The 16518-nt window shown below is 50.1% G+C and overlaps 1 protein-coding gene across 1 annotated transcript in view; it reads left to right on the top strand.

Moving 5' to 3' along the window:
- The window catches only part of VSIG2 (V-set and immunoglobulin domain containing 2), a 37301-nt gene extending 22641 nt beyond the window's left edge, over nucleotides 1-14660 (top strand). The window contains exons 3-7 of the mRNA XM_063943739.1: nucleotides 5666-5873; nucleotides 6285-6437; nucleotides 11803-11922; nucleotides 13364-13511; nucleotides 14355-14660. Of these exons, the coding sequence (XP_063799809.1) occupies nucleotides 5666-5873; nucleotides 6285-6437; nucleotides 11803-11922; nucleotides 13364-13511; nucleotides 14355-14457 (732 nt within the window). The 3' untranslated portion in view covers nucleotides 14458-14660. The remainder of the gene's footprint in view (nucleotides 1-5665; nucleotides 5874-6284; nucleotides 6438-11802; nucleotides 11923-13363; nucleotides 13512-14354) is intronic.
- The last annotated feature ends 1858 nt before the right edge of the window (nucleotides 14661-16518 follow it).

Here is a 16518-nt window from a genome sequence, read left to right as displayed (position 1 = left end):
TCTGCCCGAGACGCATTCTATGGAGGAATACATTAAAGAGAACCTAGCAAAGGGGTTCATTCGACCTTCTTCTTCTCCAGCCAGCGCAGGCTTCTTTTTTGTAAAAAAGAAGGATGGTGGTCTGCGGCCGTGCATCGACTACAGAGGTTTGAACGACATTACCATCAAGAACCGCTATCCTTTACCCCTGATTACTGAGCTCTTTGACAGAGTTAGCGGTGCTACCATCTTTACAAAGCTGGACTTGAGAGGTGCATACAATCTCATCCGGATCCGTGAGGGTGACGAGTGGAAGACCGCATTTAACACCCGTGATGGACATTATGAGTACCTCGTCATGCCCTTCGGATTGAGCAATGCTCCAGCTGTCTTCCAGCATTTCGTCAATGAGATCTTCAGAGACATTCTATACCGTCATGTCGTGGTTTATCTAGATGATATCCTCATTTTTGCCAACAATTTAGAGGAACATCGTTTTTGGGTAAAGGAGGTTCTGTCCCGTCTCCGTGTCAATCATCTCTATTGCAAATTAGAGAAATGCGTCTTTGAAGTCAAGTCCATTCCGTTTCTAGGGTACATTGTGTCCGGTTCCGGACTAGAGATGGATCCTGAGAAACTACAAGCAATCCAGAATTGGCCGGTACCCTTAACCCTCAAAGGGGTCCAGAGGTTCTTAGGGTTCGCCAATTATTACCGAAAGTTTATACGAGACTTTTCCACCATTGTGGCGCCTATTACTGCTTTCACCAAGAAGGGTGCTAACCCGTCCAAGTGGTCTGAAGAAGCCATGCAAGCTTTTCATCTTTTAAAACAGAGGTTCATCTCTGCGCCTGTCCTGAAACAGCCTGACATCGACTCTCCTTTCATCTTAGAGGTGGATGCCTCCTCCGTTGGAGTAGGAGCGGTGTTATCTCAGAGGGCTAAAGATGGCCATTTACATCCTTGCAGTTTCTTCTCACGGAAGTTCTCTCCAGCGGAGCGCAACTATGCCATTGGCGACCAGGAGTTGCTAGCCATCAAGCTCGCTCTAGAGGAGTGGAGATATCTGTTGGAGGGAGCTTCTCATTCAATCACCATCCTTACAGACCACAAGAACCTTCTATATCTGAAAGGCGCACAATGTCTCAACCCTCGTCAGGCCAGATGGGCACTTTTCTTTTCCAGGTTCGACTTTAAACTCCAGTTCTGTCCGGGCTCTCAGAATCGCAAGGCCGATGCCCTTTCCCGCTCATGGGAGCAAGAAAATGAGTCAGAGTCTTCAGACAAGCATCCTATTATAAATCCGTTGGCATTCTCCACGGTAGGGATGGACTCTACGCCCCCATCAGGGAAAAGTTTTGTGAAGCCGACACTAAGGAAGAAGCTCATGCATTGGGCCCATGCTTCCCGCTTTGCCGGACATACAGGTATCCAAAAAACCCTGGAGTTTATCTCTAGGTCCTATTGGTGGCCAACTCTGAAAAAGGAAGTTTTGGAGTTTATTGCATCTTGCCCAAAGTGTGCTCAACATAAAGTATCCCGCCAGTCGCCTGCGGGGCAACTGGTTCCACTATCTGTTCCCCGTCGACCATGGACCCATTTGTCGATGGATTTTATTACAGATTTGCCCATGTGCAACAAGTTTAATACCATCTGGGTGGTAGTTGACCGGTTCACCAAGATGGCACACTTCATTCCTCTCACCGGTCTTCCGTCAGCTTCCAAGTTGGCTCAAGTATTCATACAAGAGACCTTTCGACTCCACGGTCTTCCAGAAGAAATTATCTCAGATCGAGGAGTTTAATTCACAGCCAAATTCTGGCGAAGTTTATGTCAAGTCCTCCAAGTCAAGCTAAAGTTTTCCACGGCTTACCATCCTCAGACCAATGGTCAAACTGAGAGGGTGAATCAGGACTTGGAGTCCTTCCTCCGCATCTATGTGTCCTCCTCTCAAGATGACTGGGTTCAATTACTTCCCTGGGCCGAGTTCTGTCATAACAACCAGTATCATTCTTCATCTTCTTCAACACCATTCTTCACCAACTTTGGATTCCACCCTAAAGTCCCTGAGTTCCAACCGCTTCCAGCAACTTCTGTTCCCGCAGTGGATATCACCTTGCATCAGTTTGCCAATATCTGGAAGAGCGTACGATCAGCTCTGCTCAAGGCATCGTTCAGGTACAAGAAGTTTGCGGATAAGAAGCGTCGAGCAGTTCCTGCTCTCAAGGTGGGTGATCGGGTATGGTTATCCACGAAGAATTTGAGGTTAAGAGTTCCCAGTATGAAGTTTGCACCTCGCTACATCGGTCCTTTTAAAATTGATCAAGTCATCAATCCTGTTGCTTACAGACTCCAGTTGCCTCCCTTCTTAAAGATACCCAGGACATTCCATGTTTCCCTGTTGAAACCGTTAATCTTGAATCGGTTTCATTCCTCACTTCCTCCAACTCCGAAAGTCCAAACTCAACGAGGCGTTGAGTATGAAGTAGCCAAGATCCTGGACTCACGTCACCGTTACGGTCAACTTCAGTATCTTATTGACTGGAAGGGTTATGGCCCTGAGGAACGTTCATGGACCAATGCTTCTGATGTCCATGCTCCTGCCTTGGTCCGGAGATTCCATTCCAAGTTTCCTCAAAAGCCAAAGAAGTGTCCTGGGGCCACTCCTAAAGGGGGGGGTGCTGTCACGATCCGGGTATCTGGACGCCATTTCTTACCTATCAGATGCCTCCTAAGGCTGGCTCAGCGCTCCAGGACCAGATCCCATCTGTTATCCTGATGTGCACATTCCCGCATCCTCTCCTGTCTCTCTGGACGCAGTCACAGTAACGCCTTATACATCTGGCATGGCGTCTCCCGCGGCCTCCGCCGCCGTCCCTGAGCTTCTGCATTCAGAGTGGCGATTACGTCAGCCGCGGCCTCCGCTGTGTCCGCGTGGTCGGATGTGCATCTGTCAGCCTGGCGTCTCCTGTCTCCGGTGGCCGGCGCCGCCATTACTGTTTTCCAGACCACATGGATTACAATCCAAACTTCCCTCCAAGTGTCTGCATGGGCGCAGCCATATTGGATTCTGTCAGCTGATCATTCCTACCAATCCGTTGTCAGTATTATTAATTTGCATAATTGCCTAGCCAACGCCTTCCTTGCTGCAGGTATAAATAGGTTGTGCCTGAGCAAGGAAGGCGTCAGTGCTTTGGTTGTCAAACCTAGTCCCAGTTTGTCTCTCTTCTGTGAATGTCTTCCAGGTTCCAGCTCCTGTCTCCAGACTTCTGCTATAGAGACCCGCACCAGCATTCCATCTGCGATGTAGCCTGACTCTCCGATCCATACTGGACTCACCTGTTTCCAGCTACAACATCACCTGCTTCCAGCTCAGCTTCCAGCAGTGTACAGCTTCTCTTAAAGGGCCGGTGTCCTTTCTGCAGTTTACCACTCTCCACCGGTATTATTATTTCTCCGCTCTCAAATTCTACATTTCATCTACATTGCATCGCTCTCAAGCTTTATTTATTATTTAACTGGTTCCAGCCAGTATCCACTCCGTGCCAACACCTGTCTGGTTCTAACCAGTACCCACAGCAGCATTTTATCTACAGCAGTCCAGCTTTCCCTGGAACACCAGCTGGTACGACCCTGGGCTTTCCTCATTGCTACAGTTGAGCCTGGTAAGGACTTTCCAACTTGCAGATAATAAGAACTGTCTCATACCACCAGAGCTCTGTGGCCCCTGCCACCCTGTAGTACCCAGGAACTGTATTATTATTTCTCTGCTGATTTTTATGTTACCTTTTACTGCTACTGTGATGCATGGAGTTTGTCATAAATAAATATCATTGACTTTTACTCAAGTTGTCGTGGTCACGCCTTCGGGCGGTTTCTCTTCATGTTACTTACATGTCCAGGGGTCTGATACAACCTCCCAGGTTCCGGTACATCTCAGCCCCTACAACTGAGGCTGCCTTCCGTCAGCTCAGGCCCTCAGTTGTGACAGACGGGAGTGTATCTGACATACTGATGACGTCACCCTGACGGGAGTGTATCTGATGACGTGACCCTGACGGGTGTGTATCTGACGTACTGATGACGTCACCCTGATAGGAGTGTATCTGACGTACTGATGACGTCACCCTGACGGGAGTGTATCTGATGACGTGACCCTGACGGGTGTGTATCTGACGTATTGATGACGTCACCCTGACGGGAGTGTATCTGACGTACTGATGACGTCACCCTGATGGGAGTGTATCTGACGTACTGATGACGTCACCCTGACGGGAGTGTATCTGACATACTGATGAGTGTATCTGACGTACTGATGACGTCACCCTGATGGGAGTGTATCTGATGTACTGATGACGTCACCCTGACGGGAATGTATCTGACGTACTGATGACGTCACCCTGACGGGAGTGTATCTGATGTACTGATGAGTTTATCTGACGTACTGATGACGTTACCCTGACGGGAGTGTATCTGACGTACTGATGACATTACCCTGACGGGAGTGTATCTGACGTACTGATGACATTACCCTGACGGGAGTGTATCTGACGTACTGATGACGTGACCCTGACGGGAGTGTATCTGACGTAACCCTGACAGGAGTGTATCTGACGTACTGATGACGTCACCCTGACGGGAGTGTATCTGACGTACTGATGACGTCACCCTGACGGGAGTGTATCTGACGTACTGATGACGTCACCCTGACGGGAGTGTATCTAACGTACTGATGACGTTACCCTGACGGGAGTGTATCTGACGTACTGATGACGTGACCCTGACGGGAGTGTATCTGACGTACTGATGACGTGACCCTGACGGGAGTGTGTCTGACGTACTGATGACGTAACCCTGACGGGAGTGTGTCTGACGTACTGATGACGTAACCCTGACGGGAGTGTATCTGACGTACTGATGACGTCACCCTGGCGGGAGTGTATCTGACGTACTGATGAGTTTATCTGACGTACTGATGACGTAACCCTGACGGGAGTGTATCTGACGTACTGATGACGTGACCCTGACGGGAGTGTATCTGACGTACTGATGACGTGACCCTGACGGGAGTGTATCTGACGTAACCCTGGCGGGAGTGTATCTGACGTACTGATGACGTAACCCTGACGGGAGTGTATCTGACGTACTGATGACGTTACCCTGACGGGAGTGTATCTGACGTACTGATGACATTACCCTGACGGGAGTGTATCTGACGTACTGATGACATTACCCTGACGGGAGTGTATCTGACGTACTGATGACGTGACCCTGACGGGAGTGTATCTGACGTAACCCTGACGGGAGTGTATCTGACGTACTGATGACGTCACCCTGACGGGAGTGTATCTGACGTACTGATGACGTCACCCTGACGGGAGTGTATCTGACGTACTGATGACGTCACCCTGACGGGAGTGTATCTGATGTACTGATGACGTCACCCTGACGGGAGTGTATCTGACGTACTGATGACATTACCCTGACGGGAGTGTATCTGACGTACTGATGACGTGACCCTGACGGGAGTGTGTCTGACGTACTGATGACGTAACCCTGATGGGAGTGTATCTGATGTACTGATGACGTCACCCTGACGGTTACTGTATGTGACTGGCGCAATGTTTGCACTATTTTTACATGCGGCCTCGCCATCTCGTTGCTGACCTGTTATTCCTTTGCCCAGATTTATTACTACACAAGTGGAAATTCGTACAAACCTGGAACGCAGGCGTATCGGCTGAGTGTCGTCCAGAACCCCCCAACCTCAGGGGTTGCGTCAATACAGATAAATAACCTTGCTTGGTCTGACAATGGCACTTACGTCTGTGCGGTCAACAATCCGCCGGATTTCAGCGGCATCGGATCTGGGATCATACAGCTGTCTGTCCTGGGTAAGAGGCTTCAAGGGATGGAAACGGGGTTTTGGGAAAAGTTTTTCTTAATGAAGGAAGAATCTTAGAGGGAACCTTGCATAATTATAGGCACAACGTGATACTCTTTAAAAAAAATAGTTTTCTAATGGACAGGACAGAAATGGTGGATATAGGGGAGGGTGCCCGGCGCGTTCTGTACCCGGCTGCGCCATTTTATGTCTCACCAGCGGGATTTGGCCTGGAGTGTTCCGCGCAGAAATCCTCCTATCACGTATATGTTCCGCACAGCGTTCCATCCCTTCCCCAGCCACAGAAGGTGGCAGAATGAGTCGCCCATCGGCGTCCTGTTTCTTCTTGTCGTGTGTAACTACGTTATAATGTAAATGTATCATAAAGAAGTGTTTATGCCACAACCATTTTTTTCCCCAGTTCCTCCGACGTCACCAACTTGCCAGTCGAAGGGTAACACCCTCATGGGACAAGAGGGGTCCCTGACCTGCTCCTCCACCGGCAACCCCACTCCCATATACAGCTGGTCCCTGGTGGGCTCCAAGACGCCTCTGCTCCCGGGAATGATGGAAAGTGAGTTGTGTTATTATAGGTGATTGTTCTGTCACTCCTACAATGTATACACATAATACATCTCATTCCAAGCCACATACACAGGGAGTTCTCTGGCCCAGATCTCACTCCCGGCCCCCAGGCATGTTATTCCATGTGTAAGCCATGTGATCCCTCCGATATCAGCAGCACAGAGTATATCAGGAGATGAGTGATGTGAGGACAGGGCTGCATGTGACAGGGGCAGTGACATGATGTGAGGAGGAGAATGGGGGCAGCAGGAAGTCACAGACTGAGAGTTATATAGTGGGAGGAGCAGGGTCCCCAGCAGCACAGAGTATATCAGGAGATGAGTGATGTGTCAGTGGGGACAGGGCTGCATGTGACAGGGGCAGTGACATCATGTGAGGAGGGGAATGGAGGCAGCAGGAAGCCACAGACTGAGAGTTACATAGTGGGAGGAGCAGGGTCCCCAGCAGCACAGAGTATATCAGGAGATGAGTGATGAGTCAGTGAGGACAGGGCAGCATGTGACAGGGGCAGTGACATGATGTGAGGAGGGGAATGGAGGCAGCAGGAAGCCACAGACTGAGAGTTATATAGTGGGAGGAGCAGGGTCCCCAGCAGCACAGAGTATATCAGGAGATGAGTGATGTGTCAGTGAGGACAGGGCTGCATGTGACAGGGGCAGTGACATGATGTGAGGAGGGGAATGGAGGCAGCAGGAAGCCACAGACTGAGAGTTATATAGTGGGAGGAGCAGGGTCCCCAGCAGCACAGAGTATATCAGGAGATGAGTGATGTGTCAGTGGGGACAGGGCTGCATGTGACAGGGGCAGTGACATCATGTGAGGAGGGGAATGGAGGCAGCAGGAAGCCACAGACTGAGAGTTATATAGTGGGAGGAGCAGGGTCCCCAGCAGCACAGAGTATATCAGGAGATGAGTGATGAGTCAGTGAGGACAGGGCAGCATGTGACAGGGGCAGTGACATGATGTGAGGAGGGGAATGGAGGCAGCAGGAAGCCACAGACTGAGAGTTATATAGTGGGAGGAGCAGGGTCCCCAGCAGCACAGAGTATATCAGGAGATGAGTGATGTGTCAGTGAGGACAGGGCTGCATGTGACAGGGGCAGTGACATGATGTGAGGAGGGGAATAGAGGCAGCAGGAAGCCACAGACTGAGAGTTATATAGTGGGAGGAGCAGGGACCCCAGGAGCACAGAGTATATCAGGAGATGAGTGATGTAATAGTGAGGACAGGGCTGCATGTGACAGGGGCAGTGACATGATGTGAGGAGGGGAATGGAGGCAGCAGGAAGCCACAGACTGAGAGATATATAGTGGGAGGGGCAGGGTCCCCAGCAGCACAGAGTATATCAGGAGATGAGTGATGTGTCAGTGAGGACAGGGCTGCATGTGACAGGGGCAGTGACATGATGTGAGGAGGGGAATGGAGACAGCAGGAAGCCACAGACTGAGAGTTATATAGTGGGAGGAGCAGGGTCCCCAGCAGCACAGAGTATATCAGGAGATGAGTGATGTGTCAGTGAGGACAGGGCTGCATGTGACAGGGGCAGTGACATGATGTGAGGAGGGGAATGGAGGCAGCAGGAAGCCACAGACTGAGAGTTATATAGTGGGAGGAGCAGGGTCCCCAGCAGCACAGAGTATATCAGGAGATGAGTGATGTGTCAGTGAGGACAGGGCTGCATGTGACAGGGGCAGTGACATGATGTGAGGAGGGGAATGGAGGCAGCAGGAAGCCACAGACTGAGAGTTATATAGTGGGAGGAGCAGGGTCCCCAGCAGCACAGAGTATATCAGGAGATGAGTGACGTGTCAGTGAGGACAGGGCTGCATGTGACAGGGGCAGTGACGTGATGGGAGGAGGGGAATGGAGGCAGCAGGAAGCCACAGACTGAGAGTTATATAGTGGGAGGAGCAGGGTCCCCAGCAGCACAGAGTATATCAGGAGATGAGTGATGTGTCAGTGAGGACAGGGCTGCATGTGACAGGGGCAGTGACATGATGTGAGGAGGGGAATGGAGGCAGCAGGAAGCCACAGACTGAGAGTTATATAGTGGGAGGAGCAGGGTCCCCAGCAGCACAGAGTATATCAGGAGATGAGTGATGTGTCAGTGAGGACAGGGCTGCATGTGACAGGGGCAGTGACGTGGTGGGAGGAGGGGAATGGAGGCAGCAGGAAGCCACAGACTGAGAGTTATATAGTGGGAAGAGCAGGGTCCCCAGCAGCACAGAGTATATCAGGAGATGAGTGACGTGTCAGTGAGGACAGGGCTGCATGTGACAGGGGCAGTGACATGATGGGAGGAGGGGAATGGAGGCAGCAGGAAGCCACAGACTGAGAGTTATATAGTGGGAGGAGCAGGGTCCCCAGCAGCACAGAGTATATCAGGAGATGAGTGATGTGTCAGTGAGGACAGGGCTGCATGTGACAGGGGCAGTGACGTGATGGGAGGAGGGGAATGGAGGCAGCAGGAAGCCACAGACTGAGAGTTATATAGTGGGAGGAGCAGGGTCCCCAGCAGCACAGAGTATATCAGGAGATGAGTGACGTGTCAGTGAGGACAGGGCTGCATGTGACAGGGGCAGTGACATGATGGGAGGAGGGGAATGGAGGCAGCAGGAAGCCACAGACTGAGAGTTATATAGTGGGAGGAGCAGGGTCCCCAGCAGCACAGAGTATATAAGGAGATGAGTGATGTGTCAGTGAGGACAGGGCTGCATGTGACAGGGGCAGTGACGTGATGGGAGGAGGGGAATGGAGGCAGCAGGAAGCCACAGACTGAGAGTTATATAGTGGGAGGAGCAGGGTCCCCAGCAGCACAGAGTATATCAGGAGATGAGTGACGTGTCAGTGAGGACAGGGCTGCATGTGACAGGGGCAGTGACATGATGGGAGGAGGGGAATGGAGGCAGCAGGAAGCCACAGACTGAGAGTTATATAGTTTGAGGAGCAGGGTCCCCAGCAGCACAGAGTATATCAGGAGATGAGTGACGTGTCAGTGAGGACAGGGCTGCATGTGACAGGGGCAGTGACATGATGGGAGGAGGGGAATGGAGGCAGCAGGAAGCCACAGACTGAGAGTTATATAGTGGGAGGAGCAGGGTCCCCAGCAGCACAGAGTATATAAGGAGATGAGTGATATGTCAGTGAGGACAGGGCTGCATGTGACAGGGGCAGTGACATGATGTGAGGAAGGGAATGGAGGAAGCAGGAAGCCACAGACTGAGAGTTATATAGTGGGAGGAGCAGGGTCCCCAGCAGCACAGAGTATATCAGGAGATGAGTGACGTGTCAGTGAGGACAGGGCTGCATGTGACAGGGGCAGTGACATGATGGGAGGAGGGGAATGGAGGCAGCAGGAAGCCACAGACTGAGAGTTATGTAGTGTGAGGAGCAGGGTCCCCAGCAGCACAGAGTATATCAGGAGATGAGTGATGTGTCAGTGAGGACAGGGCTGCATGTGACAGGGGCAGTGACATGATGTGAGGAGGGGAATGGAGGCAGCAGGAAGCCACAGTCTGAGAGTTATATAGTGGGAGGAGCAGGGTCCCCAGCAGCACAGAGTATATCAGGAGATGAGTGACGTGTCAGTGAGGACAGGGCTGCATGTGACAGGGGCAGTGACATGATGGGTGGAGGGGAATGGAGGCAGCAGGAAGCCACAGACTGAGAGTTATATAGTGGGAGGAGCAGGGTCCCCAGCAGCACAGAGTATATCAGGAGATGAGTGACGTGTCAGTGAGGACAGGGCTGCATGTGACAGGGGCAGTGACATGATGGGAGGAGGGGAATGGAGGCAGCAGGAAGCCACAGACTGAGAGTTATATAGTGGGAGGAGCAGGGTCCCCAGCAGCACAGAGTATATAAGGAGATGAGTGATGTGTCAGTGAGGACAGGGCTGCATGTGACAGGGGCAGTGACATGATGTGAGGAGGGGAATGGAGGCAGCAGGAAGCCACAGACTGAGAGTTATATAGTGGGAGGAGCAGGGTCCCCAGCAGCACAGAGTATATCAGGAGATGAGTGATGTGTCAGTGAGGACAGGGCTGCATGTGACAGGGGCAGTGACGTGATGGGAGGAGGGGAATGGAGGCAGCAGGAAGCCACAGACTGAGAGTTATATAGTGGGAGGAGCAGGGTCCCCAGCAGCACAGAGTATATCAGGAGATGAGTGACGTGTCAGTGAGGACAGGGCTGCATGTGACAGGGGCAGTGACATGATGGGAGGAGGGGAATGGAGGCAGCAGGAAGCCACAGACTGAGAGTTATATAGTGGGAGGAGCAGGGTCCCCAGCAGCACAGAGTATATCAGGAGATGAGTGATGTGTCAGTGAGGACAGGGCTGCATGTGACAGGGGCAGTGACGTGATGGGAGGAGGGGAATGGAGGCAGCAGGAAGCCACAGACTGAGAGTTATATAGTGGGAGGAGCAGGGTCCCCAGCAGCACAGAGTATATCAGGAGATGAGTGACGTGTCAGTGAGGACAGGGCTGCATGTGACAGGGGCAGTGACATGATGGGAGGAGGGGAATGGAGGCAGCAGGAAGCCACAGACTGAGAGTTATATAGTGGGAGGAGCAGGGTCCCCAGCAGCACAGAGTATATCAGGAGATGAGTGATGTGTCAGTGAGGATAGGGCTGCATGTGACAGGGGCAGTGACATGATGTGAGGAGGGGAATGGAGGAAGCAGGAAGCCACAGACTGAGAGTTATATAGTGGGAGGAGCAGGGTCCCCAGCAGCACAGAGTATATCAGGAGATGAGTGACGTGTCAGTGAGGACAGGGCTGCATGTGACAGGGGCAGTGACATGATGGGAGGAGGGGAATGGAGGCAGCAGGAAGCCACAGACTGAGAGTTATGTAGTGTGAGGAGCAGGGTCCCCAGCAGCACAGAGTATATCAGGAGATGAGTGATGTGTCAGTGAGGACAGGGCTGCATGTGACAGGGGCAGTGACATGATGTGAGGAGGGGAATGGAGGCAGCAGGAAGCCACAGACTGAGAGTTATATAGTGGGAGGAGCAGGGTCCCCAGCAGCACAGAGTATATCAGGAGATGAGTGACGTGTCAGTGAGGACAGGGCTGCATGTGACAGGGGCAGTGACATGATGGGTGGAGGGGAATGGAGGCAGCAGGAAGCCACAGACTGAGAGTTATATAGTGGGAGGAGCAGGGTCCCCAGCAGCACAGAGTATATCAGGAGATGAGTGCTGTGTCAGTGAGGACAGGGCTGCATGTGACAGGGGCAGTGACATGATGTGAAGAATATAACATAGGGAAGAGACTGTAACAGAATGTATGACACTGCTCAGACCTGGATTCATGTATTTACTGCATTTGGTCTTTTCTCCTACAGATCAGGTTACAGGGTCGCTCATCCTCACTAATATGTCACAGGCGATGTCGGGGACCTATCTCTGTACGGCCTCCAATGAACTGGGACAAGCCACCTGCCAAGTGACTATAGCAGTTTCAAGTAATATCATAATCCGTTATTTCTATAGCACTAACCTATTCCCCAGAGCTGTACAAAAACACCATCTTTCCCCGCCTCAAGAACCATGGTTCTGCCTGTACTGTGGCGCAACGTGATATGTTTTCCTTCAGAGAAATTGATCCCACAATTGAGAATAACTTGTAGTGACAACTAGTAATTCGCACAGGCTGACGTCTGAGGAGTCGCTGTGCATCAATATTTACATCACGTTTCTGAAAGCATCGCACTGCTCAGACTATGGGGGAGAGATACGTATGTATCATCAGGGTATTACACACTGCAGTGCTGGCTGGGACGCTCCTACCCCCAGTGTAGCTGTGAGGTGGAGTGAGGACCACCATGCGCGCCCCATTCCCAGCACTGCAGTGATAGGACATGCTTTTGGAGAGGGGTAAGAGATACAAAAAACAGTATTGTGACTGGACCTATGGAGTCTTAACCATGCTATGGTCCACTGTTGGGGGTGGGGTGGGGGAGTGAAAGTGAGGTAACAAATTGAACCTGTTGGGCTTGCAGTTGGTGCACCTACATATTGGGCGGGCTGAATCTCTCGTCCAATCACAGCAACGATCCTTACCCACCTGCAGCCTGGGCAGTTTGGCATAACTGAGCTGCCAAATACGTCATGGTGTCTGGCACTGGGGACGCGTTTCACCGCAGGAAGCTGCGGAGTCCTCCATGGACGGGCTGTGGGAGAGGTGGCTGTTTAGCGAGGGGGGTATAAACCAAAAAAAAAAAAAAAGAGGACAAGCTACCCCAATATTTGAATATCAGCCAAAATGGAGGCTGAAGGATCTTGTCTCCTGGGGAAAAGTATTTTGTTATTATTAATTATTAATATTTTTTATTTATATGGCTTCATAAAAAGGGAGCCTACTGGATGCAGAGATAGTGCCGGTGAGAACCAAGAGTCCGGAGGGTCCTGCCTGTCAGAGCTTACAGACTCGGGAAATTGGCCGTACATGAAATAGAGAGGAGTAATTCAGGGCAGAATATATGCACGTATAATGCATCTGCTTCTACTGAATCACCACCATGTATCACTCTTCTGATAAATCTCTATAGTATTACTCCGCTAGTTCTGTGTGATGGGAATAATTCTCAGAATCTGCTCTTCTTCCATGGGGCTCATGCAATAGCCTGTGAGATGGCGCCACGGGTGCTATTCCGCCTGGATTTGTAAAACGGCCTTCATTTGAAAGGAAAAAACAACCTGGTTTGCGATTTTGCCGCTTTATTGCAGAATTGCGCTTGCGTCTGCATCTTGCAGGCTGGTACATAAGCCCCTCTATGTATAAGCCCCTGTATGTATGAACGGACGCACATCACCTCTGCTTTTGTGTTAAATGCTGGATGGAATTCTCAGTATCTGTTTTGATTCGGCGTTGTCATTTCATGTAGTGCGTTGCATGTTTTCCAGGTGTCAGTGAGGCTGGCACTATAGCTGGCGCAGTGGTGGGAGTGATTCTGGCGCTGATTCTGGTCGCCGCCATCGTATTCTACTTACTCTTCTACAGAAAGAAAAGGAAAAGCGTCCCAGCGGCCGACCATCCGGGGAATGATATCAGGTTTGGGAATGATCTGTGTATAGATACAATCAGCCTGGTGCACTGTGGGGTTCTACGGCAGGACGTACTGTTCCCTTTAAACACCATGGAAAATGCCGCTGTAGAAAGGCAATGGGTGGCCGCTACGGTGTTTTAGGTAGAAACATTTGGAAATGTTCCCTAGCACGGTACTTGTACTATAAATAGATGTCACATCAGCACAATCAGGGCATTAAAATACTTTCTAGCTGTAATGTGCAGCTCACATCTCAAAAATTGAAGGAACAAAATTTGAGTTTTAAAGTCCTGACCTATTTTCCATTTATAACACTGTACTTCAAAGGCGTACGCACAGCGTCAGGAGGGGGGCTGACAGCGAGCACCAGCCGCTGATGGAGAGAGTAATTGCACGTTACTTTCAGATCAAAGAATAAGGCTCTTTGATAATAACGTTAGGAAAATCAGGAACGGGGTTGTGGCCAATTACGAACTGGTTTTAGTTGATTGGATGAAGCTAAAATGAAGTAAAAGGTCCCTTATGTGTAATGGACATATAATGTATATTCCGAAACGTCTTCATTACGATATTGCACATCAGCGACCTCTGTTGCGGCACGATGCACCGCCACGCCCTGTTGCGGCACTGTTTAGGCGTAACATAACTATACACCCCAGGTTGTGCATGAAGAGTAAGATGGCATCACAAAATGCTCTGCGGTCAGCACAGACTGAGACTGAGTATAACCTTGCAGCTATAGACCTATTGTGTGTATTACTGTTGTTATGTTGCAGTAAGGTTGTGTACCCAGGTACTGCATTGTTACAGGACACAAAGTGACACATACATCCTTCCTATTCCCGCAGGGAGGACGCGGTCTCGCCGATGGTGCCTGAAGAGCAGAGGCGATCGGTGAATAGTTATAATTCACATGGATCGAGAGGGAGGAACCAGAACAGAGTTGTTTAGATATAAGGTGTCAAAGCGCTGTAATAAATGTAAGATGTACCTACTACCAGCCAATGAAATCCATTCAGGAATATTTACCAGGGCGGAAGAGGACATACCTACCTGGCCAACGCCCCTCTTACAGCTGGCACAGACGCATTGTTACCCGGCACAGTTACCGTGTACAAACTAAACCCCAAAATGTAAATGTTAATCTATGAAACATAAAGGTAAAATACATGTTCTAGGTTAAACTGATGTTTCACTGCAGCTCTGTTGTGTTTAATAGAGTATTTCCCAAATTACAGACAGCTGCAGCCAGTCTCCAATTGCTAGGACAGTGTCTAAATAGGACTGAGGGAAAGAAGAGGAGATCTCTGTAATACTGTGGCCAGGCCTTTTGTGGATGCACCTCTCCATACTCTGCACAGCATTCTGTAAGCTGCTCAGATACAATGGAGTTATAATGATGTAACATAGAGGAGCACCTCTCTCTGACACAGGCACCTGCTGTGAAGGGGTGGAAGACAGAATAATGGACAGTGAAGCAAATTGCTCTAGTACATTATTCCGCCTTTCATGGATATTAATGGCAAATTGTGGCTTCACTCTTCACAGTGAAAATGGATATTACAGTTCTTTCCTAATGAAGTCTACACTGGGGAACCAAGCCCAGCAGACCTCACTGGGAAAAAGATGGAGTTCCTTAAAGAGCTCACCTTTCAGTGCAGATACCATTGTTTCTCTTCTCTTCCCTTTATCATCTCCCAGAGTACTCTGTCAATAGGATTGTGCTGTCTAGACCTTTTACAATACAAAAGCATGAAGGGGGGGGGGGGGGGGGGGGGGAGGGAGGTAGGTGACACCATTGCAGGTTAGGTCAGACACTGCCCCCCTGAAGTTGTTCATGGTCTGCACACAGGGATGATATTATAATCTATGCCCACCGCATACACTTCCCTGTAATAGGCACGTTGATGAAGTTACAGTCCCTTTAAATGGATGCTTAGTGTATATTGAATATAACACATCATTTAAGTGGAAAGCTCAGGTCACTTGTACTGTTTATGTGACACTTGCTGCAATCAGCCCCATGGCCTTTGAGGAGCACCCCCTGGTGGACTGTCCTGTAAAGTACCAGTCAGCGTAATGGAGTACTGGGTTTGATAAATCTGCAGGTGGAGGCATGGTTACTGTATTAGGTATAGAGGATGCTATGGAGATTATTACACAGACCAGCCATACTTTATACATATGGTGCATTGGCCGGTATATACTTATGCTCATTTACAGGACCTGCCAAGAACGGAATGTATTTTACTTGCGCAGTGTCATATTATTATTAGAGATGAGCGCCGGAAATTTTTCGGGTTTTGTGTTTTGGTTTTGGGTTCGGTTCCGCGGCCGTGTTTTGGGTTCGACCGCGTTTTGGCAAAACCTCACCGAATTTTTTTTGTCGGATTCGGGTGTGTTTTGGATTCGGGTGTTTTTTTCAAAAAACCCTAAAAAACAGCTTAAATCATAGAATTTGGGGGTCATTTTGATCCCAAAGTATTATTAACCTCAAAAACCATAATTTACACTCATTTTCAGTCTATTCTGAATACCTCACACCTCACAATATTATTTTTAGTCCTAAAATTTGCACCGAGGTCGCTGTGTGAGTAAGATAAGCGACCCTAGTGGCCGACACAAACACCGGGCCCATCTAGGAGTGGCACTGCAGTGTCACGCAGGATGTCCCTTCCAAAAAACCCTCCCCAAACAGCACATGACGCAAAGAAAAAAAGAGGCGCAATGAGGTAGCTGACTGTGTGAGTAAGATAAGCGACCCTAGTGGCCGACACAAACACCGGGCCCATCTAGGAGTGGCACTGCAGTGTCACGCAGGATGGCCCTTCCAAAAAACCCTCCCCAAACAGCACATGACGCAAAGAAAAAAAAAAGAAAAAAGAGGTGCAAGATGGAATTGTCCTTGGGCCCTCCTACCCACCCTTATGTTGTATAAACAGGACATGCACACTTTAACCAACCCATCATTTCAGTGACAGGGTCTGCCACACGACTGTGACTGATATGACG

This window comes from Pseudophryne corroboree, chromosome 10 (genome assembly GCF_028390025.1).
Source record: "Pseudophryne corroboree isolate aPseCor3 chromosome 10, aPseCor3.hap2, whole genome shotgun sequence".
In the NCBI taxonomy this organism is placed as follows: Eukaryota; Metazoa; Chordata; class Amphibia; order Anura; family Myobatrachidae; genus Pseudophryne; species Pseudophryne corroboree.
Note: the sequence above shows the minus strand (reverse complement) of the source record. Positions and strands in the feature narration are given on the sequence as shown.